At 46.6% G+C, this 27,839-nt stretch overlaps 1 protein-coding gene across 1 annotated transcript in view; it reads left to right on the top strand.

Annotated features, from left to right (window-relative positions):
* The first annotated feature begins 373 nt into the window (after positions 1 to 373).
* The window catches only part of ISM1 (isthmin 1), a 41,219-nt gene continuing 13,753 nt past the window's right edge, over positions 374 to 27,839 (top strand). Inside the window, exons 1-3 of the mRNA XM_074578446.1 lie at positions 374 to 1,068; positions 1,743 to 2,248; positions 23,702 to 23,938. Of these exons, the coding sequence (XP_074434547.1) occupies positions 1,059 to 1,068; positions 1,743 to 2,248; positions 23,702 to 23,938 (753 nt within the window). The 5' untranslated portion in view covers positions 374 to 1,058. The remainder of the gene's footprint in view (positions 1,069 to 1,742; positions 2,249 to 23,701; positions 23,939 to 27,839) is intronic.

Here is a 27,839-nt window from a genome sequence, read left to right as displayed (position 1 = left end):
ATCTGCCACCTTCCTGTGTCCCACAACACGCCTCGTCCCCTGCTGGCACCGCACGCTGGAAACACATCTCACCTTCACGTCGCAGGAACCCTGCTGGGGACATGGGCGTCACCCTGAAAATGTCTGGGATGGGGAACACTTACTCCCCAGTTTGCCCATTTAGACGTTTTGACGCCAGTTCAGCCTCCCAGCTGTCACACAATCGCACGGGGCCTGATCGCTTGTATCCTCATTTTCACATAAAACATTCCCAATTGTGGAAGAACGATGACAAAGATTCCAAAACCCCCGGGTTTTGGTTAGGTGACTTTATTTACGTTTCAAGTTGATTTGAGCTGTGTTTCTTCTTGTCACACTGACCTGCATCTTCAGCACTCGGAAAGAGGTTTGGCTCCAGCAGACTGGATGCAAAGACACTGACTTACAGCAAGGGATAATCCAAGCCTCATTTTCACATATTTTCAAATTTGCGTTAATTTTAAATTTGGGGAGCCTCCCATCTGAGGGAGAAAGTGTTTTTTCCGCTGTACTCACACAGTCAGCATCCAAGAGGAAGGGAAACGGCAGTAAAACCCCAGTGGCCTGAGTCCTCCGGGGATGCGCGGACCGTCTGAAGGGGAGGTGGCGCTTCTGCACGGCTCCGTCCCTGCCGAGCAGCGGTGGCAGCCACCACGCAAGGTGCGGGCGTGAGCGGGACGGGGGTTGCGGGGGGGCGGGAAGCGGGACAGGGCGCCCTGTCAAACCGGGGCTCGCGGAGGGGCCGGTCGGCACGAGGAGGAAGGGGAGCGGGGCGGGGGGCGACGCTGGGCTGCGGGGTGGGAGAAGGGAAAGGGGGGGAGGAGGACAGCAGGGGAGGGAGGCAGGGCAGTATAAAAGCATCCGACGCGCACCTCTGCCGACACAAGGGCGAGGAGGGGGGCCAGAAAGTCGTAGTGGAAGCGGCGGCGGGAGGCGGGAGCGGAGGCGGCCGCCCGCAGACACGCACGCAGGGTGGCAGGAGAGAGCGCGGAGCGGCCGCCGCCGGCCCCCGGGGCCGCCGCAGGGAAGAGAGAGGAGAGATGGAGCCAGGTATCCAGCTCCCGGGGAGGGCAGGCAGCTGAAGCTTTTTGCAGTTCTCCCCCCCCACCCCGCCACCCCCAATTCCCTACGGCCGAGCCGGCGGGCAGAGAGGAGGAGGAAGGGGGATCGCGGAGGGGGGGGTGGGTAAGCAGCGATTTGCCCCTCTCCCCCCGCCCCGGGGGAGCTCGCGGCCGCCCCGTCGAGGGCGGGGGTGGCGGTGCGGCCCCGCTGCCTCTCACCCCCACCGGAGGGGACGGGACGGGACGGGACGGGACCCGGCGGGGGCGGGCAGGGCTGGGCGACGCCTCGACGGGCGTCGTGAGGGGAGGGGGGAGCGGCGGGGCGGGCGAGGACACGGCGGGGGGGGGAAGCCGGTCCAGGGGCCACCCCCATCCCCTCTCGAGGAGGGAGGCGATAGCCCCAAGCTCTCTCCTCCCCTCGGAGCGTCCCGGCTTCCCCGCCATGTGAGAGTCGTCCCCAGTCCCCCCCCCCCGCCTCTCCCTCCCTCCTCCCTCTCACTCGCACACACGCTGCCGGCTGCCCCCGTCCTCGCAGCCTCTCCCCGTCGGCAGCCGAGCCGCCCTGCTCTCCGCCGGCCCGCGGCTCCCCGAGGCGGCGGGGGCTCGGCCCGCCCGCTCCCTCCCTCCCTCCCTCCGACGGCGCACGGTGACTCTGGGTTGCAGGGCTGCCCGCAGAGACGCCGCCGGTCCGCGGCCCCGTCGCGGCTACCTGCCGCCCCCCGCCGCAGCCGGGCAGCGCCGGGATTTTCGCCGCCGCCGCGGCGTCCCGCCCCGAGGTGGCTCCGCCGTGGTGTGGCGGCCCCCGCTGCTGCTGCTGCTGCTGCCGCCGCTGCCCCGCGCCCGCCGCCCGCCCCGCCGAGCCCGAGAGCGCCGCGCTCCCCGCCGCCCGTCCCGCGGCTGCCGCGGCCGACCCTGGGGCCGGGGCCGCTCCGGCGGCGGCGGCGGCCCCGGCGGCGGCGGCCGCCGCGGCTCCTCCTCCTCCTCCGCCTCCTCCGCGGCCGCCGCCGCCGCGGGGCCCTAAAGCCGCCCGGCTCAAGAGGATGGTGCGGCTGGCGGCCGAGCTGCTGCTGCTGCTGGGGCTCCTGCTGCTCACCTTGCACATCACCGTGCTGCGCGGCGGCGGCGAGCCACACGCCCCCACGGGCGCCGGCAACCACAGCCAGCGGCAGGTGAGTGCCGCCCCGCCTCCCCCATCCCTCCATCCCTCCCTGCCTCCATCCACCCATCCCTCCATCCCTCCCCCCTTCCCTCCCTCCTCGCCCTTGGATCCCGCACCCGCGGCCAGCCGTCTCCCCCTGCCTCCCCCGAGGGCTGCGGCGGCGGGGACATCGCGGGCGGCTCGGCATCGGGCCGGGGGGGCCGGGGCCGGCGCCGTGCACCTGCCCCGCTCCGGCGGGCCCCAGCCAGGGGCTCGCCCGCTCCTCGGGGGCTTCCCCTGCGCGGCGTCTGCGGTGTCTTCTTCATCCCCCCCCATCTCGGTTTTACACCCCTTCAGGGGACAGAGGTGGGAAAAGGCAGAGCCGCTCCCCGCGCCACGTTCCCGCTCCGCGTTGGAGGCGTCGGGGCGGCTCCTGCACGCGTTATGTGGTGGACGGGTCACGGCGGACGATGGCCATCTCACCTGGCGACAGGCGAGGGATGGAGGCAGGCTGGGCCGCGCGTCCCACCCAGGGCCTCCCATGTTCCTCGGGGCGAGAGGGGCCCAAATGTATGGTGTTGGGAAAGCTGGGAACAAAATGTGTGGCTTCCTTTGGAAAGTGTCAAGAAACAGGTAGAGATGTTCCATCCCGAAATAGCCATGAAACAGGGTGATAGGTGCTTGTGACCACGAAGGACAGGGCTTGTGACCCAACTAGGCTGTTCCAGTCTTCTGATCCCATGGAACCACTGGTGAATTATGTCCCATAGAGGTAAAGGACGTTTTTGTTCTGTTTCCTTATTCTTGCAGGTGGTTCTTTTTTATTCAGTATCTCTTGTTGCCATTTGTTGAAAACGGTTGGAGACAGTGATAAAAGCTGCAGCAGCATCAAAATCCCCAGGCAAACTTGTAAATGTCTGGTCATTTGCATCTGCCCCGGACAACTTTTTCCCCCCCCCGTATTCAAGCGTTAAAGAAACATCAACCGCGAAATCATGCGGTGACAGAAAATGTATAACTGCTATCACCATAAATTTACATAAACTCCTTTATCATCTCAGAAAGAATCATAGTATCCGCAGCACACGTTCCTATAAAGCATGAGGAAAAATAGGGAGAGTGCAGGCTGTAATGATGACTCTGCATGGGATCCCCGTCTGGTGGTCCACAAGGTGAAACCACTAGCCACAAGAGGGAACCCAGATCTGCAGACTCAGCGTCCCGGTCACAAACTGGAATCGGGTCCTCTGAACTCAGAAAACCTCCTGCTGAACTCGGTGGGAGTCCCACCTGGGTGTAAGGCCCCACGACGCCATCTCTCTTTGAGCTGCAGTTTTATCACTGGCTCGACATTCCAGGATGGGTTTTTTTTAATATCCTCAAGATTTCTGGTAATAATGCTTTATAAATGATGCTTTCTTTCCTCATGGGTACTTGAAATGCCTTTTGAAATGATGTTCCTTGGAAAAGTAAATTTGGAGAGGGTTTTTTATGAGGTGTTTGCTATCATTAGAATAACCCTGAATTTGCCTTTTCTTGACAGGCTTGTAACATAATGAGGGAAACATCTGGGCAAGTGGGAGCTCTGGGTGATGCCATTTCCCCGAGGAGCTCTTTTTAGAGCTCTATTGTAAGGTTAGGGTGAAACAAGAGGAAAATCATCTTCGGATAATTATCCTAGCGTATTAGCGTTGTAGTTGGCTGTCTTGTGAAAATCTGCTGATTGTTGACTTCAAGAATTTTTTCTGTCCGGTGATTTTTTTTACATATAACTTAATAAAACTCTGTGCCTTTAAGCATCGTGATAGCTTTAGCAGTTCGTATTTTCATCGTGTTTTGCCATTTGTAGAATTGCAATTTTTATATACTTCCCAACTGAATCGATTCTGCAGTTCTGTATTTCAGAGAGCGTGTCTGTACAAGACATTACGGGAGGAAAATATATTGATTAATCAGTTAAACAGATGGGAGCCTATCAATTTGGGGCTTTTATAACTTTCATGGATTCTATTGCTAGCCGGAAAATACCGTAACCTGCTTTAGAAGATTGTACTCTGGCAGGCAGATGCTTCAATTCGGAGCATCACGATATAGATCTCGATGGCAAGTTTGCACTGGGATCTTCAGATTTGGGGGTTTCTCGGCCACGCACTGAAGTGAAATGCAAAATCCTCGTGTGTTGCAGTTCCAGGTAAAGAATCAACTGCACAGGCCCAGATTTGTTGGTATCAGCAAACAGAAATCTTTCAGGTTGCCGTGGCTTATACTGAAAAAAAAACCAACAAAACCCCTGTTGTTTTTTCTGTTGTGGTAGGTCTCTGGAGAGAAAGGATGGTGAGGGGCGATTAGGTCAGTGTTTCATCTGATGAAATTTCATTTGATGAAGTCTGTTGCGCACATTGTGGCAAACCCAGGAAAGAGTAATCTTTGCAGCAACTGTTTATAGATGTATTTTGACAAGGCAAATTTGTATAAAAACAAACCGGCTATTATCAAATGCAGGGTATGGTATTTTAGGATTAGGCAGTCAGTTTGCACAAATAAAGTGGCCAGAACTTGGTGCTGGGTGTCTGAAAGAAAATCTGAAGTGTTAGTCTTAGTTCCAAAAAAAAAAAAACAAACCAAAAAACCCAAACCAACAAAACCCAAACACCAAAAACTTATCGCATCCTTTTTACGTAAAACGGATTGAGGAGGAATCCTTGGTAATCTTAAAAAATTGTTGGAGATTTAAATAGTCTAAAATACAGCCTTGTATGGATTTGCGGTCTGATTCATTAAGGAAGAAAGAGCTTCTCTTTCTCCCATCCCTGGGTCCTTCAAATGAAGGAAGGATTTGTGAGGACGGGTTTTGATCTCTTTCGGTCTTTCAGTTATGTTCTCTCCTGCAATTAATTAGATTAGATGGAAGAAATCCAGAAGAACCTTCCATCCTAAAATTAAACAAGTTATTTCTTCCTTTATTTTTACTTCTGGTGGCCTTCCCCGTCCTGTGCGTGTCTCTAGAGTTCCCAGATGTCTCGGGATAGTGCTGTGCCGCTGCGAGTGGCTGTTACGGAGCCGCAGGGAGGACAAGATCCCGAGGTGCTCTGCTGGCCCTCGTCGGGATGGGCGAGACCCGGGCAGAGGCTTCCTCGGATCACGGCTGCAGGAACAGGCACCGGCCCTCTGCATCGCTGCAGTTTCAGGCCGCCGTTAGAATTGGTTTGTGGTAGCGTAAACTAAGGCAAAATGGGAAATCCGGCTTGGAGCTGTAAAATACCTCGCAGTTCTGAGTTCTGAGAGGGAATCAGCCTTTTGTTTCTCAATCAGATTTTATTCCTTCCATCCCGCTCTACCAAAGAAAAAAAAGGAGAACTGGGGGAGCATGGGAGATTTTGGTTTTACTGATGGGAACTCTACTAGTCTAATTTAATTAGCATGCAGAAACTATTGTGGAGTATATTTATGAAATAAATAAGTATAAATTTTGCTTCTGAATAAGAGCAAGTGAAGCCATATTAAGAGATGGAAAAAATGCTGCTTGGGTACGTTTTTATCTTTTCATGTAGTTCTAAACTGAAGGGAAGGCCTGAATGTAAATTTTGAAAGACATTCATAATACTTTACGACGCTCTAAAATCTGTGCTTTCATTCTGAGAGAAAATACTTCACCCAGAAGTTTATTCCCATCACTTCTAATTTTTCCACAGCAGGTCTTGCACCCCAAGAAAAACAGTGCTCCCGCACCAAGAGAAATGACCTCGTCGAACGTAGTAACTGAGCCACCAACAATATGTGCCACAGCACATGAAGTCAGATTCTCCACTGCGGTGCTTGCAGCAGCATCACATTAGCCTGAAACTCGGTAGTTGTGCATAAAGCCGTATGAGAGAATGGAATTTGAAAAGAAGCACGATGCTGTAAACAGCTTTTTACTTTTTAATCTCCTTGCTCCTGCCCTTGCCCCCCTGCTCTATAAGCGTGCAAGCAATTAACAGCGCCTCGGAAACGTCCTCCGAGCCCGACCAGAGGAAACACATCCTGCTGCTTGTAGGCGGCTGCACCAGAGTCGCTCTCCAAGCCGCGTGAGGAGCCCCTTGCAGGGCTGAGCTCTTCATTTGCTCCTGAGATCCACAGCTCCACACGACGAGAAGTTCAGAAACGCTGTGCTGCCTCTTGCCTTTGCTGGGGTGTAGTTCAGTCTTTTTAAGGTTTGTGCCTCCCTGCTGCTCCTTGTCCTGGATTCAGGCACACTTCAGTCAGCTATTTCCAGTGGCATATTTCAGCTTTCTGGCTTTCTCAGTTTAAGTAGGATCCAAGCTGTTTACTTTGGGAGAGTTTTAAACTGAGTTTTTTAAAGCTTATTTGAGCTCTGGAGCTTTACATTTGGTTAGTTCTAGTAGGATCTGATCGTCTAAATCATCTTTGAAAAACTGCCGATTCAATGTTTGGCATTCACGTTTTCCATTCCTGTTTTCCAGCCTGTCCTTAGCCTATGTGAGATGCCAGTAAGTGGATATACACCACGTATTTAATACAAGCAGTAAATCCTTCTCTGCCTGATTTGTAAGGTACAAATCAGTACCTTACACAACTAACCGCCGGAGCGGGTGGCTTGTGAATGAAGCAGGCTGATTCTCCGCAAACCAAGATCTCTTTTGGTGAGGTCGTCGCTCATCAGAGAGGACGCTCTGTTTCGTGCTTTTTGCAGCGCTAGTAGAACCTGCCTGTTCTCAGCAGGCTTTGCTCTGTAGGTTCTTAGCTAAAGCTCGCCCTTACCATTAGCATATGTTCTTCCAGTTACACGCTAAGACTTACACCATGTGCAGTTCATTCTCTCATCTCCCAAGGGAGAGAATTATGTGGGTTCTTTAGTGGTTTTGCTAGTGGGCTGTGGCTTGTTCCAGGATCTAGGGGGAAGGAAGGGTGATTAACCTTACGTGTTCATGGAAGACAGGATAAAACAGGAAACAAGGGCGAAGGACTGAGACCGCAGCTCCGGGTGGAGCATTTGCTGTTGTCTGTGCCTCCCAGGAGAGATTCTTTCACCTTCCAGACCTGGCTCCAGGAAAACTCCAGAAAGTATTAATTAAGCTTCCCTTCATACCTATCGCTTCAATTCATTTCCTAGCAAACTGAAGCATCCCTGGTGGAAAAGAGCTAGCACACCATGGATGTGGCAAGCTTTTTAGTCTCTAAGACTACTGCAATCATTTTGAACAGGGATCCGGGAATATTGTATTTAGTTAGGGCTGCAAGGAGCAATGTTAGGCAGGTACAAAGGTGATTTCCTGCATTAGACTTGACCAAGATGTTTGGATGAGGCATATTTTGCTTTTCTCTCCAGCTCAACAGCCAACAATTACTGTACTGCTCATCTTGGATCATCGGTGATAAATACCTGGCATTCAGTCACAGGCTGCCTCCCAATTTTGTCTCTACAACCATAGCTCGGAGCAGCTTTTTTCTAGTGCCTTATACAGAAGGGTCCATTGAAGTTCTTGATTTCTGTTTTGAGCAGGATTTAGCATCATTTTCCATCTCTTTGCAATATTGGGTTATTTATATGAACAAAACCCAACAGTTTCTATGTAATCCTACGTCCATTCTGGGCCATAGTGGCCAACATCTGTTCCCAAGGGCCTGGAGCCAGACACAGCTCACAGTAACCACTGGGGGCCCCAGAGACATTCCTGCTTTTGCCTTTCTCTTCTCTCAGTCCATCCTTACCTGTGCACTGGAGCTCTGGGGGGAGCCTCCTAACACGAGGTTCTGAGCCCTGCGGTGGTCGGGCAGCTGGCTCATGGCAGTGAAAGGAGTGGTAGGTTTGAGTCCGGTTTCTGAGAAGATCTAGAGCTGCAATGGTCACCGGTGGTGAGAACGAAAGTAGAGAGACAAGGCGTGGGTATGTAAGAAATTCTGGAAGGAGGTGCCTTGGTACTTTTCATGTATTCATCTTACTCAGACAATCAGCACTACTTCTGAAGTAGCTTTTATTCTGTAGTCTTGGTTGATCGCGTAAGGAGAAGTTTGTTCTACACAGGAAGCACACAGCTAGTCCTTCACAGCTCTAACAGCAGTACGGCAGCGATACAACCACACTGCTACTGACCCCTCGCTGATTGGCACCAAAAATCTCTCCGTCGCTCCTCCAGCCTCGGTTGTCAGCCCGGAGGTTCACTCACATTTCCCTGCCCTGCCCTTCCTTAACGCCAGCTGTCCACAGGAGCAGGAGGCCTGGAGCTGAAGCTCTGCTGTTGGTCTGTATGACCCCAACAATTTCATCATCATTTTACTGTCAGGAGCTGGTCACCGTGTGCTCCCTTGTGATTTTAACATACGTGTTATGACCTGCTAATAGGTAACCCAGCCGTAGTACTTGCAGCTTCAGCATACTAAGCTTTTCGACACCTTGCTCTGCTGCGGAATTCTTTTGCTGGGGAGACATCTGTTTAACCCATCCAGGTTAGATTAAATGTAAATTGGGGACCGCGTTTTGAATTCAGCAGTTGTTCTTTCGCCTCTGCTCCTATCTACTACATCTCTATGTTAATAACCAATGCCTTATTGTTCCAAAATGGTGGAAAGCATCTTCAAAGAAGACGAGGAACAAGGAAAGAGTTCTTGATTAGGTGAAAACTCTGGCTGTGTTGTATCACAGCATCTGAAAACTTTACAGAAAGTGAAGTGCCGAAGGCAGCAGTATGATGCAGGTAGAATTGATAATGATGCAGAACATGCTGTCTTTGCCTGCCAACCTAATACATAAATGTACCAGCCATGTTTGAAAAGCTTTCTAAGAGAATATGTGACAGCGATAGACACGAAAACCCAGCCATTGTTACATACAGCGCATATACATCGCAGTATTTCAGTGGGGAGGGAAGGTTGCTTTGAAAGTCACTTCATTGTTTAAGATGCACAAATATGCAGATATTCAGGCTTCGCAATTTCTCTTTTTTTCCTTCACTGTGTAAAAATGCACAGAATGCAAGTAAAGGTAGGACATTATTTTGCCGTACATTTTTACGCTTACATTCTTCTGAGTCACCATTTAAAAATCTTGAAATGCCCTCATACTTGAAATATATATGCAGACAATTAAGATGTTTCCTTACACAGACATAAACTAAAACATTGAAGCACGGTAGTTTTTCTTTGTGCTCGTATCCTGAAAGTGTAGCGATAGACAAGACTTAGCAGCTTGGCAGGTTTAATTGTTGCTTTCCACTCTTCTGTGTGTTTTGCCAGCGTTTCTCACAAACCAATGTGGTAGTACCCACGTGTGCCGCGTTTGTTCTGTTTGCGGTGTTGTTTTGGCTTGTTTGGCCTTTTTGTTACGATTGAACCTTTCTGCCTGCTTTAAGGCTACGCTACTTGAAAGCTCTTTGAATTGACTGAATGACGGTCTCCATAAAAGATGATTTTTTTTAAAGCATTACTTGTCAGTGGTAGCAGAGCTAGGTCACTGGTGCATTTTTATTTTTTTTTTTCATTTTTTTTATTGTTTAAATCTCAACCCAAGCTCTCTGGGCTTGAGATCCCGTTGCTGTGGTGTTGCTTGTGTACAACGCGCAGTAGGTCTCCGGGCCTGAATGGAGGCTGGAAGCGCTTTCACAAATGAATAATGAAGTGATAACTTCCAGCAGAAAAATACAAACTGCTTTAGTAAGTTGCAAAAGGAAGCATTAAATGATGCAGCGATTACTGTTGCACTTTAATACCATCGTGCCTCCAGGATACCGATTTTACAGGTTTTGAAGACAGAAAATGCCAGGCTAAATTCACAGTCGGAAGCATAGAGATGAACAACATTTCCAAGAAACAGAGCAGCGAGCTCACTGATACATCAGCAAGAGCAGAATGTTTCCAGTGTTGGTATTTCCATGTACTTTCGATTTGAAATACCAGAAAAAGAAAGAAAACAAAGTAAAACGTAACTTATTATTGTAATAAGTGATGGCTTGCCGCAGCGGTCAGTTGTGTGGCACTATAATGCTTGGTCAGAGGAGCTGGTGTGGGCGGTACTGGTAAGCAGTTCCTTTATAAAGGATAAAAAGGATGCCCTTGTTTTTCAGTGCTTGGAGTGCTATGAGTGGGTCATAGTTTTTTATTCCTCCCTCCTAGCAGTCAGCGGGACGAAAGCAGGCCTGCAGTCGTTCACCTCTCAGCTCTTGTGGAGTCATGGCTATTTGGGTGCTTTTCATCTTACAGAGGTGCTCATAAAGGTGAGAAAGGAAAATGAGAGATGAAATCTTTCCCTCGCCACTCTTGGTGGAGTCAGTCCATGCTGAAAGGCAGAAGTTCAAACGTCCTTGGCTTTTACGCCTCCGTGCTAGACCTACATTCTGAGTGTTTTTAAATTGACTTTGCTGCACTGACTTTCACAAAGCAAGACGAGTCAATGACTTGTGCTGGCTGCAAATCCAGCCAAAGTTCCTCTTGGATTTGAGTCTTTCCCACCTTGTTTTTTCTACAGAACTGATACGCACATGACACACAGAATCTGGAAGCCTCCATCCAAGAAGACATGCTGGGCTTTGGCATGTGGCTTTCTTCAGATTGCGTGAATTCATTTCCATCCATTACGTTTCATTGTTAGTTTCATACACGCTGAAAAATCCCAGACTGCTTTGTTCTGCAGTAGCTCTTCTTCCTTGGAAAGACTGAAGTTTCCTCTTTGCCTGCATGGCCATTGAGATCAGTACGCGTGGCAGTACCATCATGAGTACAGAGTAAGTATCTCTAAAAACCACCCAAATAATGTGCCCCACCTTTTTCCGCCACTGTTTATTGTACTGCTCTAAAGAAAGCAGATTCCTGCCTTTCTAAGGAACAGCTACTGAGCCAGCGTGGTCCATGGGCCAGCTTTAACTTCCAGAAAGCTTCTTGGAGGCATCTTGCCTTTGCATTCCAGTTGAGTTGGGCCTTTAGGTATTGAACAACTGAACACTGTCATTGAAACACCTTTTCTTGTACGTGCCCGGGAAGGCTGAGTAGGAGGTGAGCTCCTTGTGCCAGAAGGTCTGCGACGGAAAGAGGAGGTGACTGAGGCCAGAGCATGATGTAAGGGAAAGAGCAGCAAGAGCAGCGAAGGGGACCCAGCGCTAAGATGGCTGGTCTTTGAAGCTAGTGCTTCAAAAATTAGTCACATAGCTTGGGTATCTTTCTTGCCTTAGAAATAACCCAATAGCAGCAGATTTTGCCGTGAGGAAACCAAAATTACTCCACTGGAACCAGCTGCCTAAGATTACTGTCGGTGTAACAAAACATAAAATTCCTTGGGTTTATCTGCCACATATATCAGTGCAGGATTTTAAAATATCAATATGAACTTGATCTAGATCTCAAGCTAGTAATCAGATATTTACTAATGCCTGGTTGCACAAGTTACCCAAAGAAACAAAAAATAGTTTAAACCAAAACCTTCTCACTATATGGACATATAATTTATTAAAAAAAAAACACCCACGGCGAGCTAGCGTGGTTTCTTTACACCCCAACGTACTCACCTCCTACATCATACGAGTTGCTTCCACGCTTTGTAATTTCATAGCAAGAAGTTATTTAGCATCTATTTAGCAACACAACAGCAATAAAACCTGCCCCGTTTTTAATGTCTACAGAGAGAGCTCTCATCTGGAAGTGTCTCTGGAAGTTAGCTCAATAATCAGACCGGAGTTGTTTAAGACGCCGTCTATATATTGGCATTTTGTGCCGCTGATTTTAAGATTCTCTGGACTGAAGAAGTCTGTAAAGGTTCACTGCACAGAGCAGGCTGTAACAAAGCAGTTAATGATTCCTGTGACATGAATGCTGCCATTTCAGTTTATTTGAATGACACTGGCATTCTGTCTTAAATATATCACTTTTTATTAGGGTGGGGTTTTTTTTTTTTTTTGGAAACCAACTAGATATTAGGCATGGGTATGCATCTTAGCTAAACTATAACCTAGCCACTCCATGCCTTTTGCACTGCCGAGTGCCCAGAGTTTTTCAAAAAAACACGTAACCACAGTGATATTTTTATAAAGGAATGTTCACCTCATGGGATTTTTAAAGGTGTTCTATTTTTTTTTCCAAGTTACAGCTTCACTTTATTGTACATGATGTCCAATAAAAAAGATGTATGTCTGTGATTGGACTTTGAAAAAGGGCCATGGTGCCTATTCCATTTAAAGGGAATGAAGTCAAGCAGTAAATTTGCTGGTCGCCCTTTTCATATTGACTGTATCTCGGCCAGCAGTTGGTCTTTGATGTTGCAACAATAGAGCAAAGGCAGAGGAGGAGGAGGATTAGGACCTCCGTAATATAAAAACAAGTCTGCATTCATCATGATTTTTATAGAGCACAGTCCATGTCCATTGGAGGTTTGCAGTATAGACGCAGTGCTCTGCAGAAGAGTGCAGCAATCTTAACATTTGCAGGTGGTTTACAATTCATCCATCATTGCTCTTACCATCTCTTCTTAATTCTGAGTTTGTTTAGGCTTTCAGCATTTGACTTTTTCTGTCTCCCTACAATAGGAAAACAGCTGTATGTCAGCATAGAGCTTCTGGAGTATCATTTTCCTTTACAGGGTTTGATCGTCCTGTTATTTATGAAAGGCTTGCTGCAGCTGGCCAATAGAGTATCTATTCCTCATCTTGTGTTTAGAGCCCAAGCTTTTATTAGGAAAGAATACAAGGGTTGATATGTGTATGTCTAACATTCCTGAAAATATATATCAAAAGGGAACAGCCACACTATGCCTGTGTCTTCAGGCGTACCGGAACAATAGCGCCAAAGGTTTCAAATGAACTATTTGGCCTGACAAGAGTCCTGGAGCTCTTGGTCAGAACATGCAGCAGGAAAAGGGACGTCCATTCCGTGAAAATGCATAAGGTACTGAGTTGCACTAGGCGCTGGTGGGAGTAGGTGGGCTTTCAACTGTGGGCAAAGCTCGGGAAGAGCCGAGTGATCTGCAATGCGCTGCTGTAGCCACGTGCGTAACGTGGCAGACGTGGAAGGCAGGATGAATGGAGCCTTCCCAGGGATGCGGCGATGGCAGCAGTGGTGAGCCCGGTGCAAGCGGATCTGTATCAGAAGCCCAAAGGCAGCTCTTGGAACACCATCTGGGGATGCACCAGGTGAAATTGCTTTACTGCACCCAATTCCAGCGGCTCTTGCTTAAGGCGTGATCCTGAAGTGCCCCAACAAAGCAGAACACCTGGAAGCTTCTCTACCAGCCGCAAAGACACCTGACCCAGGGAAGTGGGGGGAAGATGCCAATCTGTAGTGCATTTGACAGTTCAGGACCTGATTTAGGGTTGGATCCTGTGCCTTCTGGGGGTTCAGATTAGACCTGTGAGTCCAAACTCATGAACAAGTCACCGCTTGCCAACTGAGCTGCGGTGGCTCCTTAGCTATCTTACCCCACAACAAAATACGAGGTGATTTTATTTATCAGGAAGTCAGTGCTGAGCAAACAAACCCTGCCCGGGGCTTTCATCAGGGTGACTACGTCGTGTCCCTGGACAAAGCACTTCACAATATCGGTGGCCACCAAACGCGCCAAAAAAAAAAAAATATCTGTCTTTTTATTTAACATCTACCATGATGGCCATTAAAAAGGCAACATCTGGTGCAGAAAATGCACACATGCTATTTCTGCGCTCTGCTCTGTGTCTCCTTCATCAGGCCCAGGTACAGCAGTGTCTTGGCTGTCTCGGCTTTCCCCAGTGTGCCAGCTGCTGAGAGCAAACTCCATGAGGCTCATCCAGGATAAGCCGGGCATTCTGGCTAGTTAGAGGCATCACCTAGTGTTTAAAAGAGTTTGCCCTTGAGGGATCAATAGCTCCGAAAAAGCTGCTGAAATCCTTCAGTGGCAGTGAATTTGATTCTTGCTTTCCTTTGATCTAGCGTTCATGGCTTTTTGAATAACGTAAATCAGAGCTGCCTTTCTCACCTACCCATCCTTCTTTCTTCTTCTCCCGTTTCCCCTAAAAAGATCAGTTTTTCATGTTCTTAGGAATATAGCTATGGCAGGCTTAAACATCAAAATAAAACGAACTAATTATTTACATAACATCAGAGTAAGGGCCAGATTAATACCACCTCTCTGATTTTTTTTTTCTTTATCCTATTGAAGTCTTCCCACAATAAAATACAAGAGGAATTTGCAGCTGAAGAAGTCGTGTATTTGCACACATATGGACTGAGTGGGGGAAAAGAGCCGTATATGCCAGTTCCCCACACGCGCTGCTGCCATTGATAAGGGGAGCCACAATTACATTGCGGTATATATAATACCCCCATGACAGTTATTGCAGTTTACTTGTAAGAGCTGTATGAGGAGAAAAGCTGTATATTTATCTCTTTAGCACAATGAAGTAGCTGGAAGTGAGTTCTGTGCCACAGCCTACCAGGAAATTCTCTTCCAACCTGCTCTGCAGCGCGTCTGCTTTGTACGCTTTGGAATCTCTCTTTGCAGGGAAGCAGCTCTCCCTCCCTGGGATCTGGCGCATCGGCCGGGGTCCCGTCTCTGTTCCTCAGCAGGGCAGGTTAGGATATCTCACGCCCAAATTGCTTAACTAATCTCTCCTCTTCTACCTTGCTGCTGTGTCTGGCTGCTGGGACTAATCTAAAGATGCATTTGGTCCGCCCCATACAGTTTATTGTCAGTGGCGTCTGGGTGGCTTCAGGCACAGGCTAAGAGTGTAACAAGTTTGAAAAATAAAACCATTTATCCTAAAAATAGCTCAGAACTATCTAGTGATCATGGGGCGGAGGGGAGACAGAAATGAAGATATTTTCTTTTCACGTAAGTGTCAGATTCAAAAGCATCTGCCTCGTTCAGTGCCTGTATGGTATTCATTTCCTGTCTGCAGTCGATTGGAATGCCCCCCGAGTCGTTTGAAATTGAAAATCGAGTCATGCTTCTTTAATCAGCTCTAGGAAATAGCCCCCCTCCCTTACTGTTCTAAGAAAATTTGTATTTACATGCATAGAATTCATAATACAAAAAGCCCGCACTTCTCTCCAGGGCAAGTCCTTTCTCCCTCTTAAACAGAGAATGGCCTTCACATCGTCTTGTCCCGGCGCGCTGTGCATCTGCTCCCTTGCTCTTCTTCCCCGTAATGTCACTGGAGGGAGGCCTTTCTCTTGCGTGTCTGCTTCCTCTTGCTTCTTTCGCTTGTTCTGTCATTAGGGCAGTTCACGGAGATGTAGAGAGAGGGCATAACGTCCGCTGCTGATGTCTTGATACAAAAATAAGACAGTTATTGCACCGCGTGTACAGATGCCGTTTCTACTAATGACTTCCAGTTGCTCGTGTGTCGGTCTCCAAAGCTTTCTAAATGGAGAGGGTAAAACTCTACACTCGGGCTCGAGAGAACTCGTCGCTGCAGGAGCGGAGGTGCCTGGTCCTGAGGCAGCCGCCCAGGTTTCTGCTGCCGTTCCGCTGTGAACTCCTGGGTGTAGTAACAGCCCGTTCCAGAGAGGGCTGTGAGGCGCGGGGTTGGTGTATAGCTATCGAACGGGAACAAGCGCTGCCTTTCCTCTGCCTTTGCCCTCTAACCTCCGGCCAAAGGAAAACCAGCATTGGTGGGGAAGGCAGCTAAGGGAGGGTCAAATAAATTATCTCGCAGTGATTCAGCGCTCCGCATGTTTTGAGCATCAAGACTCAAGTGAGTTGCCTTTTTTCAGGCACAGAAGTAGTATTGCCAGAAGCACAGGAAACATCATGTTTTTGGAATATAACACTTGTCTGCTTTCTTGCTTTCCCGTTATTAGCTTTTGCTTATGTGATGAAGTCATCATGTAACTTTTAGTCCACAGGGACTAAACACTTTCTAGTCTCTAAAAACATCTGCCAGCAAACACAGCCAGAGTCATAGACGCTTTTGAAAGCATAGGGTGGATATTCAGTGGCATACGAGAGGGAGACGCAGAGGCTGGGAATAGCCGTTTCTTGGAAACTAAGAGCTGACGGTGACTTTGGAAATTGAAAAGGTTTCAAGTAAAGTTACTCTTTTGGCTAGGGAGAGATGAAAACTTCGTTTATTAAAGCTGGTTCACCTAGTGAAACCCTAGCTGTAGCGATTTAGTGGAATAAGCTTGCAAAAGGACCTAGTTTAAACCCCAGGAAAATAATTTCAGATGTATGTTTGTTCTCTTTCATTGACACTGACTTTGTGTGTGCTGGCCTGCAAAGCCTGACTAAAAAGCTGTGTACAAATAGTATTAATATTCTGGATTTCCTTTGCTTTTGCGGTTTTGATCACAGTTTAAGGCAGATTTTCCCATTCTGTTGGAACTCGATGTGTAAATGACGATGCAGATTTGAAATGATGGGCGAGATTAGACTTGTTCAATTAAATTTAGCCATGGTATAAATGAATTCTATTTAGAGCTTTATTATACTACTGGGCTTATGCAAGTATTTAATAAAGCCTAAAACGAATCCGAACTTTCAAATAATTTGCATTTTGGCACCACGGGTTATTGGAGTGGAATAGTTGGGCCGCTCTGCAGTTGTACGTTTGCCGGTTCAACCGCTAAATCAATGCGTCCCGCATGGAGAGCTCCAGCCAGGCAGTGATTACAGGGAAGAGCTTCAGAGTCGTGAAGAACAACTGTTTACCACCAGCTCAGAAAACTGAAAATATCTGTTAACTACAAAGAAAACTTGGCACCGAACATCTGTCAAAGCCCTACACAATTTTTAATTCTGTGCGCTTGGCCGTCCCATGGATGGCTGAGTATCTGCTGAAGAACAAAGCACCAGTGTGTGCTATGTTAGAAAATCTGCTAAAGGGCCTTTGTTTGTTCCAGCAGACATTGAACTGTAATCACCACCAAATTCTTTTTATTATCAAAGTGTTTATACAAACTGGCAGTTCTTCACCTCCAAGGTGAACCATACTGTTTGTATTTTCCAGCTGAAGGAAAACATGAAATACAAGCAAACAACAGAGCATAAAGAATAGCGATGCTGTGAAATGTGTGTCCACAACATGTAGCAAAAGGCTGCCAGATCCGAGTATAATACGGTTGGGTTTCTCCTTAAGCTCCGAGGAAAAAATATTGTCAGCCAGAGCAGTTCAGATGTGTACCCAGTGTTTACTAACGGCATGGAAAAGACAGAGAGCTTGGTGAGGGAAGCTCCCAGCCAGAGAGTGGACGAGGGATGGACGAACGCTTGACGACTGCAAGTGAACGGGCTCAGCAGGGTGTGAGTGGTAGCAGGGCTGCCCCGGCACCCAGGGTGCATCGGTTCAGATGGATCAACAAGGCCACAGCCTTTTCCTCCACTGCGGAGGGTCCTGCCCTCGTGTTGGTCACGTGCCTCCAAAGAGTGGTCTGGGACTTACTACACCTTAGATCTGAGTGACGCCTCAACACTACTGCCCCGGGATCTCTGCAGCTGTAGCGTAAGTCCTGGGTACGTGTTCAGTTCTCAACATTCTCTGTGTAACTATGAGGACTAGAAGTTGGTAGCGTGAAAAACCTAAAATTCCAAAGCTGTAATTCTGAGATAAATGTGCCCAGAGGCTTTGAGATTCTGCTTCTGCTGTGCACAGCTCCTGCGAGCTATTCCAGCATACACCACAAAATCAGCTGTGGTGGGCTGGGTATATCCTTGGGCGTCCCAAGCAGCTCACGGCCCACCTGTGCTGCCACTGGCACCCAACATTGACGCCGTCTACAGAAGCTCCAACAGTGGCTGTGGATCCACATGTCTACTCTGAATTCTGCTGTCCTAATTGCAACAGCATTTGCGACTCCGTCCTAGTCGCCACAGAAACGAAATCACCATACAGCCCCTGACCGTGTCCCATAGCAGTGGGGCGACCGGGTTTGGTCTTTGCGTAGCCGCTCAGTCAGACAGGCAGATGTGCTGCAAGTTAGAACTGGGTACAATGTCATTTCTCTAATTTTGCTGGACTAAGTAGGGAATTATTAAAAAGTAGACCCTGATAAACACAACTTCATTTATTATCAACTGTAGTCAGTGATTCATCTTCTATTTACATGATGTTTAAAGCAGATGCGGTATTTTGGAGCCCCTTAGTGAAAACAATTGTGTACATGCAAGCCAGCGTAGTCAATTTTTAATGATTTATGAACAGTGATTATCTAAAAATGTGCTATTAATTATTGCAACAATTAATTTGTGTGGCTTTCTAAAGATAAGTAAGGCCTTTCACTTCATTGATAGATGTGAACGTGAGGGACAAGCATGTTTTAAGAAAATGAGAGCGTCTCAGGAGCCGAGTGGTTGATGTGACACCCCTCTGGTCTGACTCCTTCTGGAGATAAGTCAGCGTCTCCTTGGGGTGCACCGGAGATGTGAGGCCCAGTACCACCGCACGCTTTCAGCCGGTCACACAGAAATTAAGTATGAACCTAAGTGATTTGCCTGTTAAATGAGAAAGCCAAGACAGAGCCAAGAACAGAACAAAGGTCTTCTGACTGCCTGGACTGTACGTGGCGTTAATCATAAAAGAAATTTTTCTCTGTGTATCTTTGATAATGCTTTTCAGCGGTTAACTTCACTGTCTGCTTATCTAACGCTGTCCTCACACCTCTTGCTGCTAGGTCCTGTGCTGCTTATAGTCACGAGAGACAAAAAAATAACTAAACGGCAGGAATTAGATCACCCAAGCTCAGTGCAGATCCTGGATCGGCAGAGGTGAAAGTCCCCTGGAGTATCCCGGTGTGTTCCTCAGCCTCCCCAGACCGCTTAATTTTAAAGTGATCATTTAGCACTAACCTGGAAACACACGACAGCCTTCAAAATGAAAACAATCTGTTTAGGCAGGTGGGAAATGAAACCAGTCCTAATGGCTGTAATGGTTTTCTGTGAAGGCCCCAGGCCTCATTCTGTCTCTGATAGCAATATAATCTTTTATAGCGTCTGTGAAGTTTCCTAATAAATAAACGCTCCTTGTTCCTGGTGGTTGAAGATGCTGTACAGGTGCATCATGAAAGTGCATTGGCAGACTGTCGGTTTTCAATTCAAGACCTCTTGTCAAGATCATTTTACAAGAGATTTCAAAGGAGCATACACGAAATAAAAAAGCAATGTAGCTGCAGCCGAGATTTAGTAATAGATTCCCTTGCTGTCTGGGAGCTGTTAGGGATATAAGTTGCATCAATTTTCCCAAATTCTTTCAAACTCCGTAATTAGCCGTACTTGCAAATGTGCCCTTAGTTTGGCAAGTGGGGAGGGAATGAAGGAAGGTAAGAAGTATGAAGGACAGAGACAGAGCAGCTGCTCCAGAATATTTTCTGTAGCTTCAGTCATTCCTCACTTATTCGCTGTCTTGGTTCTTTTTCCAGAACTGGAAATGGGATTACAATAAGGAAGAGAGGAGGGAGCTGGGTTCCTTACCTGCTAAAAATGCAGAGGAATTCCCTTTTTCCCTATTTTGGTATTTTTACAGGTTCCCATTTCTGTTTAACTTCTCTGTGGGTAAGAGAAATGACACTTCCCTGCGGCTGGTGTGTAACGTGACGGAGGGGGAAAGAGAACAGGCAGGCAATGGAGGGGGTTACAACACCCATTTGATCATTGAGAAGTTAAACTGCAGCATCAGGTAGGGAATTTTTCCTGCATGCAAGGTTGTCTCTTGGTGTCTTAAAGCCTGCCACAGTCCAAGCCCCACCTGGATCACCAACATTTAACGTTATCCTCCCAAAAGCCCTGTGAACTGCTCTTCTTCCCTGGTTTCTAGATGGACACAAAATCATCGATGGGAACCGAACTATTGCCCTCCCTTTCTCAGTGACGGGAGTGACAAGGTGTGTCCCTCTGGAATACAGACACTGGGGCGGGTTCGCTCTCTCTCTCGGGTTTATTTCATTGCTATGAATAGCGTGTTCCTGCCCTGATATACTGTCCACGCTTACGACGCTCAGAAATCCTAAACTGGTTTTGTATTAAGAACTTTTATAAATATCTGATGCTGTGGGTCAGCACAACTGTGGCTGACAGGAAGCATGAGTAACACCTTAAAAATCATCTTAATGGAAAGTTTGAAAGTTGTGAATAATCCTGTTAAATGAAGGGGAAAAAGCGATTTAGCTTAAAATATTTAGAGAAGGTGCATCACTTGAGTAAGAAACCAATGCGCCTGAGTTAGAAATGTCATAACTTCAAAGAAATTGAGTCAGTGGTTCAGAATGAAGTGACATAGCTTTTAAAGGAAGGCAAGCGACACTGCTTTCCCAAAAGCAATCGGGAATACAGATTGTGTACACCTGAAAATACATAATGTGAAGTATAAACATGTGAAATAACATAGAAATAAGAACAGAAGAATATCTCCCCCTTCAAAAAAAAAAAAATTAAATTTCATCTATTAGCTTTGGAACAGAAACCCTGTTTTCCACGGGAAGGATGCTGGCATTGCCGAAAGGACACACTTTTTCTTGCTAGATTGGCCTTGGAAGATCCTTTGCCTGAGTTAATGCCATAGAACAGAGTGAGCCCATGTTCTTCTCTTCACACGCAGATCAAGCTCACTTTTTCCTGATGGCAGCCTCTGTTATCTTTTTACTAGAAATATACATTTCTAATAATACTGCAGATCAGTTTAGACACTGCACGAAGAATTATCTACCTAAAAAAAAAGGCGTTGTGTTCATTTTAGTAACTGGAAACAAATGGTCTTTTGCTCGTGAGCAGAGAACTGAAATGCTTACGCATATTGAGCGTTTGTTTGCTCATGTTGCAGTGTGACACAGACGCCTCGAGGAGGCACAGGGTGGGCTTGTGCTAGCGTGAGGGACTGCAAGAGATAACACTGCTGGGAGGCAGGGAACACGCTGGGTAACCTGTGACACTCCTGCCAGGTGTTAGTCAACCCTGCTCTTAAAGACAAACTCCACGGTCCCCCCCGCCCCGAGTCTGCTCTCCAGCTTGTACCGCACGTCGAACAGGGCTCTTCTGATCGTGTCCACCCTCAGCGTCCAGTGGTCCATCCCCCTCCGCGCTGCAGCAGCCTTTGGTGCAGGGCAGTTATCACGTCCCCCTCCCTTCTTCTTTTTAACGTTAAACAACCCCAACTCATTCGGGCGCTAATTAATGACAGTCCCTGCCCCAAGCAGCTTGGTAGTGGGCCCGATCAGCCTGATGTCATTACTTCACCATGACAATTTTCTAACTAACTCCATGTGATATTCCATCTGCTTGACACTATTAAAAACTTTTTATATAGCCCTTATTATTGTAGTTGCTGAGCTCCCCGCAAACATCACAGTAAGGAAGGGAAGTGCTGTTATCCCCACCGTGGCACAGACAGACCATGACCTGCCAACATCACACAGCGAGTCTTATCAGAGAATTAAATGTAGGTCCCTAAAGTCCTCGGCCAGCTCTATCTGTACGGTATGTTAATGTGGAGAACCAAGACGCTCCTGAAGTGGCGAGCAGATAGGGAAAGTATGGAATTATATGTGAGAACTTTATTATTTTTTAATAAAATCTCGCTTTATTTTTAATAAAGGCAAGATTATAGGCGTGATACTCCAGAAAAAAGTAGTTAAATACCACTGGTTTTTTGGGTTCCTGTCTGAAGCAGTTTAATAACAGCACAACTACACCTGGTTGTTAGTCAGACAGAACTGAGGAGCCATTTAATCCTCACGCACCAAGAAGTTTGCAGTTGAATTTAGTATGCGTTTACGTTAAAGCATTAGCACGTGGGTAAGGAACTTTACGTGAGTTGCGTGGCCCTCAGTTTTGTTTCCTAGAGCTTGCTGCTGTGTGATTCACTTTCTGCCTTACATTGGGTAAGAGTGGCCCACCAAAGGCATCTGAAAGCCCTGCCTGCTCCTCAAGAGAGAGAAGCTGTCTTGTTTTAGCCTTCAAGCAATGCAGACTGTCGGGAGCACATGCATTTTCAGCACTGCACGCCTACACTAATTCAGAATGAACTTTTTTGCATCTGTGCTGTAGATAGCTGTATAAGAGTACCCCTGTGGCGCTTTCAAAGCGTAACCATTCTGATCATGAACATACCAAGACAACATTGATTCTGCTGAATCTGATTTTGCTCTTTACGAATGCAGTGCAGGGGAAGGGGAGAGGAGAACCACCTTAGTTTTTGCTTGAGATGATTTCACTTAGCCCCAGATTAACTCATAAATCTTGGTTTATTTAACTCAACGAATATTTTCCTGTAATGTGCACAGATTATATTGTAAAATCTCTTCAAAGTTCAGTTTAGAACCTTCTCAGGAAATAAACACGAAATAAAAGAAAAGGCATTGGAACGGTTATCTATCTGAGAGCTGAACAAAAGGTATGCTAGCTTAATTTGAGCCAGGGGAGCTGGACGGAGTTTGCGTTTAACCAGAAATGCTGGCAAAAATACACTTCAGTAGAGCCAGAACCACATGTGGCCATTCCACTTTAATTGTGCTTGTTTTAAAAGATAGGTCTTTAACATTTACCCTCTCCATGCTTGCTGTCTCTTTATGAACTGAAAATAAAAGCTCCCCAGGCAGTCATACTAAGACCTCAAGCCTAAAATTTTTCAGCTGAGTCAAAAGCAAAACCTGTGCTGAATCTACCCCATGCATTTTTTTTGTAGCCATAAGAAGGTTTGGCTTCTCTGCTGGTTTTTGTCCCTGAGTCCCCGGGCCAGTCCCAACCCAGGGAGTGGGTGTTTTGATACTAAATGTATCTCCTTGGTGGGGTCAAAGGCAGTGGCAGCAGCGCTACTGGTTCGAAGGCAGCCTGCCGTAATGCACTACAAAACCCGAAAGTACGCTCAACAATAACAAAAGCATTAACCGCTGACCCACAACTTGGTGAAATTCAATCCCACCATTAGGCAAACATGAAAATGAGATCCCAGAGGAAGGAAGGTTCAGATGTTCAAGACCAGAGCAATTGGGTGAGGAACACAGACAACGGGATGGAAGCTGTTGCAGACTGAGGAGAGCAGGGGAGAGGCTGCCAGTTCAGCGGCAGAATCTTTTAATACCATAAATTTCAACATGCACTTAGCAGTCAGTGTTTTGGCTCCACTTCGGAACAGAGCACGCTAAACCGATTTATACTAAAGATACCTTTCACCATTTTAGGGACACATTTAATGTGATATAATTTGGTTTCCCTGGGGTTGCTTCAGAGCCTCACGTTTCCAGATTTGCTTTAAGTTAGCTGCGCGTGTCAATGTGTAGGTTCTCACCACAAGGCTGGGGTGTTAGAGGAACCCGAAAGAGCTAAGCACCCGAGTCTGACTCAGTTGCAGCGGTGCAAAGCTGCAACCATCTGACGCGAGAAAAAACTAAGTGTGTTTCAGTGTGAGTCAGATGCAAAACTCAGAAGCACCCCAGAAAATACCAGTCATAGATGCTGTGTGTTTCGGAAAGGAGCCGTGGGTCTGCGTGCTGTCAGGCCGTACGCGCTCTGCAGCCATCGCCGGCAGGGAGCTGGAGACGGGGGCACTGGCAGGACTGCACGCTCTCGCAGTTGTTGTTATAGCGCATTGCTTTTTCCCCCCAGAACACACTCACTGCGGATGACCGTTCTCCTGAAGACGGCTTCACTCTGAACCCCGAGGACAGAAGAGAATACCCTGATCTCCAGGCTGCCCACCGGCCGTTCCCTAAGCAGCGATTCAGGCAGGAAAACGGGCATACGTCCTTGCAGAGAGATGGACCCAGATCTTTCCTCCTGGACCTCCCAAACTTCCCTGACCTGTCAAAAGCAGATATCAATGGGCAGAATCCCAACATTCAGGTACAAATTTCTGTTAATGTGTGATTTTATTTTTTTTTTTATGAGCTGCACAAATTATTTTACTGAACAAAGAGAACTTTCAGCCTGGCTTCCATGACATGCAGTCAGAACACCCTGTCTCTCTACCAATAGCACCAAGAGAGGATGCATATAATATAATATAATATACATTTTATATAATATAATTTTTTCTTAAGTGAATGCAGAGATTTCCATTTTTTCCTGAATTTCTCTTTGGATAGTGTTGATTGCCTACGTGTGGGTATCAATATAGACCTATTTATGATACTAAAGCCATCTTTGCTGTTGCCATTTTAGAACATATTCCCTTCATTGATATTAAGTGGGTATTTTAAATTCTGTTTTTAATTCTCTGTTGCAAAATTTGTTTGTGAACAGATTCTTTTTTGGTGTGCTTTTATAAAATGCAACCATACCCAAAGGTTATAAGAAACCAAGTCTTTAAGTTTCAGCTCAAAATGTGGTCTTCTGTATGGAACCGGGACTTAAATTTAATTTCTGCAGCAGCTGCTTGGAGTCAAAAAAAAGCTGTCTGCAAGAAACTTTGTTTTATTTTATTCCTCAAACTGTTCTTGGGTTTGGAATGGCCTCTTACAAGCCACTTGCATCTTGAAACTTCAAGGATTAGGAAGAGGAAAAAATGAGTTATTTGTTTTAAATTCAGAGCCTTAAAGCAAAATTGGCATTAATAAGCAGTCTTTTTTAACCAAAACAATAAATTGAAATGTTGTTCTGCCTAAGATGTGCGTATAAAAACAATACACTAATACAACTGGTTTTCTGGTTAAATTAATTCCTGGCTTCTTATAGTCCCCCAGCCCATAAAATTACCATCCTTTTGATATGTCTAAGAAGTACATATGTAAAGATAGATCTGTTGGTGAGAGACCAACATGATCAAGCGAGAACAAGCTGTCTCCAGGTTACGTCATAGATGGCTCGCAACCTCAAGAAGCCTCAAAGACTTGGATCAAGTGCGGGTCCAATTTTTGACAGGCCAAGGTAGTAAACATGTTCATCATGTGGTGACTGTACACATCCCTCACGCTAGGAAAAGCCATCCAGAAAGTCTTGGGAAGGGAAGGTAGGGAAGCTATAGGGGCCCCAGATTGTGGCATAGTGTAACATCATTGTTTGAACAGTACGTAAACCGCCGAGGAGGGCCGGAGGAAACAAAAACCTTCTCTGATTGGGAACAGCACTTAATGTTTAGACCCAGGGAATAGATAAATGAGATGGAAACATTTCCCTAGCTTGTCTTTATAGTAACTGCTTCTGCTATGACCTCTTTTTCCACCACCTGATCTTGGAAATGTGTCAGCCAACTGTGTCAGCAGTTTTGCTGGACTCGGAGAACTGGGAGGCCTAGTCCTGTAAAAAACACTGGGCAACATTAATCCCACAGCTCTTGTGCACAGGGATCATCTCTATCACAAACAGGCTCTCTAAGTTCTGCATTACTTGGGTGCTTACTTAGGTGCATAAATAAATAGGGATATACAAAGCTGCTTTAAGTTCCTGGTTGACAGCCCTGCAGCAGGTCAGGCCTCATGGAGATAAAACTCACATTAATTCATTACAGAGGCAATTCAAGTTTATTTCTTTGCCTAAAGGTTGTAAAAGGTGACCTAGACCTACTCTTTTGGGAAAAACAGGATTATAGCGAGTTCTTATTCATTAAACAATACTGTACTCACCTGAATGGAAATAATGACACTTGTTGACTTGCAAATGTCTTGTCGGCTGTTTGGCAAGTGAAAGCAGAATTGATACTTGTTTTTCTTTTTGCACAATGGCTTCGGGCTCTGTAAGTTACAATCCTGGGGCTGTTAATTTTAAAAGTCCTCCTAGGAGACAGTGAGGTGGGAAAGGAGAAAAAAGCCTGTGTGTGTTAATCTAGCACAATGGCCATGTTTACCTCTCAAAAACCCACAGCTGCTTTTCCCTCCTACTAGTACAACTCTACATAGAACAAAACGAGCATTTCTAAGAGTAATTATACCTGGAAATTTTAAAAACCTAATAAACAGACATAAAACTCAGCTTGAAAAAGCAGGCTGAAAAGATACCAGCCAGATGCTCTAGCTTGCATTGTCTCGCTCCTGTTCTTTTTACCCCTGGTTTCCCAGGTTTGTGTACTGTAACAGGTAGCGCGCTACTTTCTGTTGTCCCACTGCTTTGCTGCTTTCCCAGCAGTGCTGGACACCGTGACAAATGAGCAGAAAAGGGAAAACATCTTACTGTTTGTCAGGAAAGGGCATTTTATCGATATTGATGCTCTTCAGAGAATTTGAATCTTGATCATATTTCACAACCAGTATACCTGAGACACAGCTGGGTGTGTTCCAGTTGTGATGGATTTGTTGAATGTTTTGGATGAGGAGATGGGTTCCAAGAAACTGTGCAGAGTTAGGTAGGATTCCTGTCCTAAAAATCATGTTGATGTGCCCTGGAAAACTGAAGTGAAATGGTATATGATTAAATCTGTTTTGATTAGTATCCTCACTGGGAATCAAGGGCTTGGTAATAATTGACAGGAGTGATTTTAAGCCAGAAGTTAATGCTGCCTGCCTGGTGATGTGTGTCTTTATCATTCTGCATTAGGCCTGTGGGCCATATTCACCAGTCATGCCACTCCAGTGCTGCTGTGTTATCTTTATTTATGCTCTTTGATACCTCTTCAGTTTATACCTTCTCTTAAAAAACCATCTACACAGAACCACCCACTCCAGGAACATACAGAACTACAGAGGAAAAAGGCTGTATGATCTGCTTTGAAAAAAGAACTGCAGACTTCAAACCAACTCCTCTCCGGGTTCATCCATGGCCATTTCCCTCACCTCTGTCCTATATCATGTCACTTTTAACACAGATGTATTTATTTGGCAGCATTTACGTTTGTGATTTGAAGCTGCTGGTTTCACTGCATTGGAAAGTGACACCCTCTTGTTATTGTCACAGAAGACTCAGCGGTATCTGTAATACTGAGCTCTGCCCATTCCATCTTATCCCTAGTCTAGCACGGTAAGAATCGGAGGGCTCCAGTAGTGCTCATTTTTTGTAAGGCTTTTAAGGCTTAATAGTTTAAGGCAGTAGCAAAGCAATAGTCCTCCCTGTCATTAAATTAACACTCAGAAAAGCAGAGAGCATATTTTCACTGTCTTGGTCCTTGGGCTGTGTCTGTACTATGGAGAACTCCGGGCTCCCAAGACCATCTCCCCAGTCAGTATTCCTGCTGCGCTGAGCTACCTGCCGCACCGCAGACACGGGGTAGCCATGCCAGGAACTAGCTAGTCCTCTTAGCAAGCTGGAGAGACTGGTCTAGGCAGAGCAGGGTGCCAGAGGGCCATGGTTAAATCACTTTCAATACCAGGGCTGTTCTTACCTCTGCACAGACTTCTTAATGTCGTGGTGTAATGAGCTCGCTGCAGAGTGCAAAATTCAGAGCTGGGTTTCGGACCAGATTTTTAGTTGTGGTGTTCAGTCGGGCCCATCGGAGAGTGCAACGAGGACTGGCAACATATAAATACAAATTTCAGGTTTCGAGTCACGTCTTCTTTGCTCCCAGCAAATTTTGAGGGTCCTTCACTTGCCTTTCCAAAAGTCCAGAAAGCTGTTCCAAGTGAGCTGCCGTGACATAACCAGAAGTAAATTAGTGTCACTACTGATATCATTTTAACTGAAGTTGTTATGTCGTGCGAACACAAATTTAACATTTCAATATCTTATAATGAACTCATTTCTGTTCTGCTATTAGTTACCTGATTGCTGACTTGCACATGCCCACCTTTGCAGAGTGGCAAGTTCTGCATTGAACATTTGCGTCAGTTGCATGAAGGAAACAGAGGATAGAAATGTCATAGAATCCACTGCTTGCACA

Source organism: Larus michahellis, chromosome 3 (genome assembly GCF_964199755.1).
Source record: "Larus michahellis chromosome 3, bLarMic1.1, whole genome shotgun sequence".
In the NCBI taxonomy this organism is placed as follows: Eukaryota; Metazoa; Chordata; class Aves; order Charadriiformes; family Laridae; genus Larus; species Larus michahellis.
The sequence above is the reverse complement of the archived record's forward strand: the minus strand, read 5'-3'. Positions and strand labels throughout refer to the sequence as shown.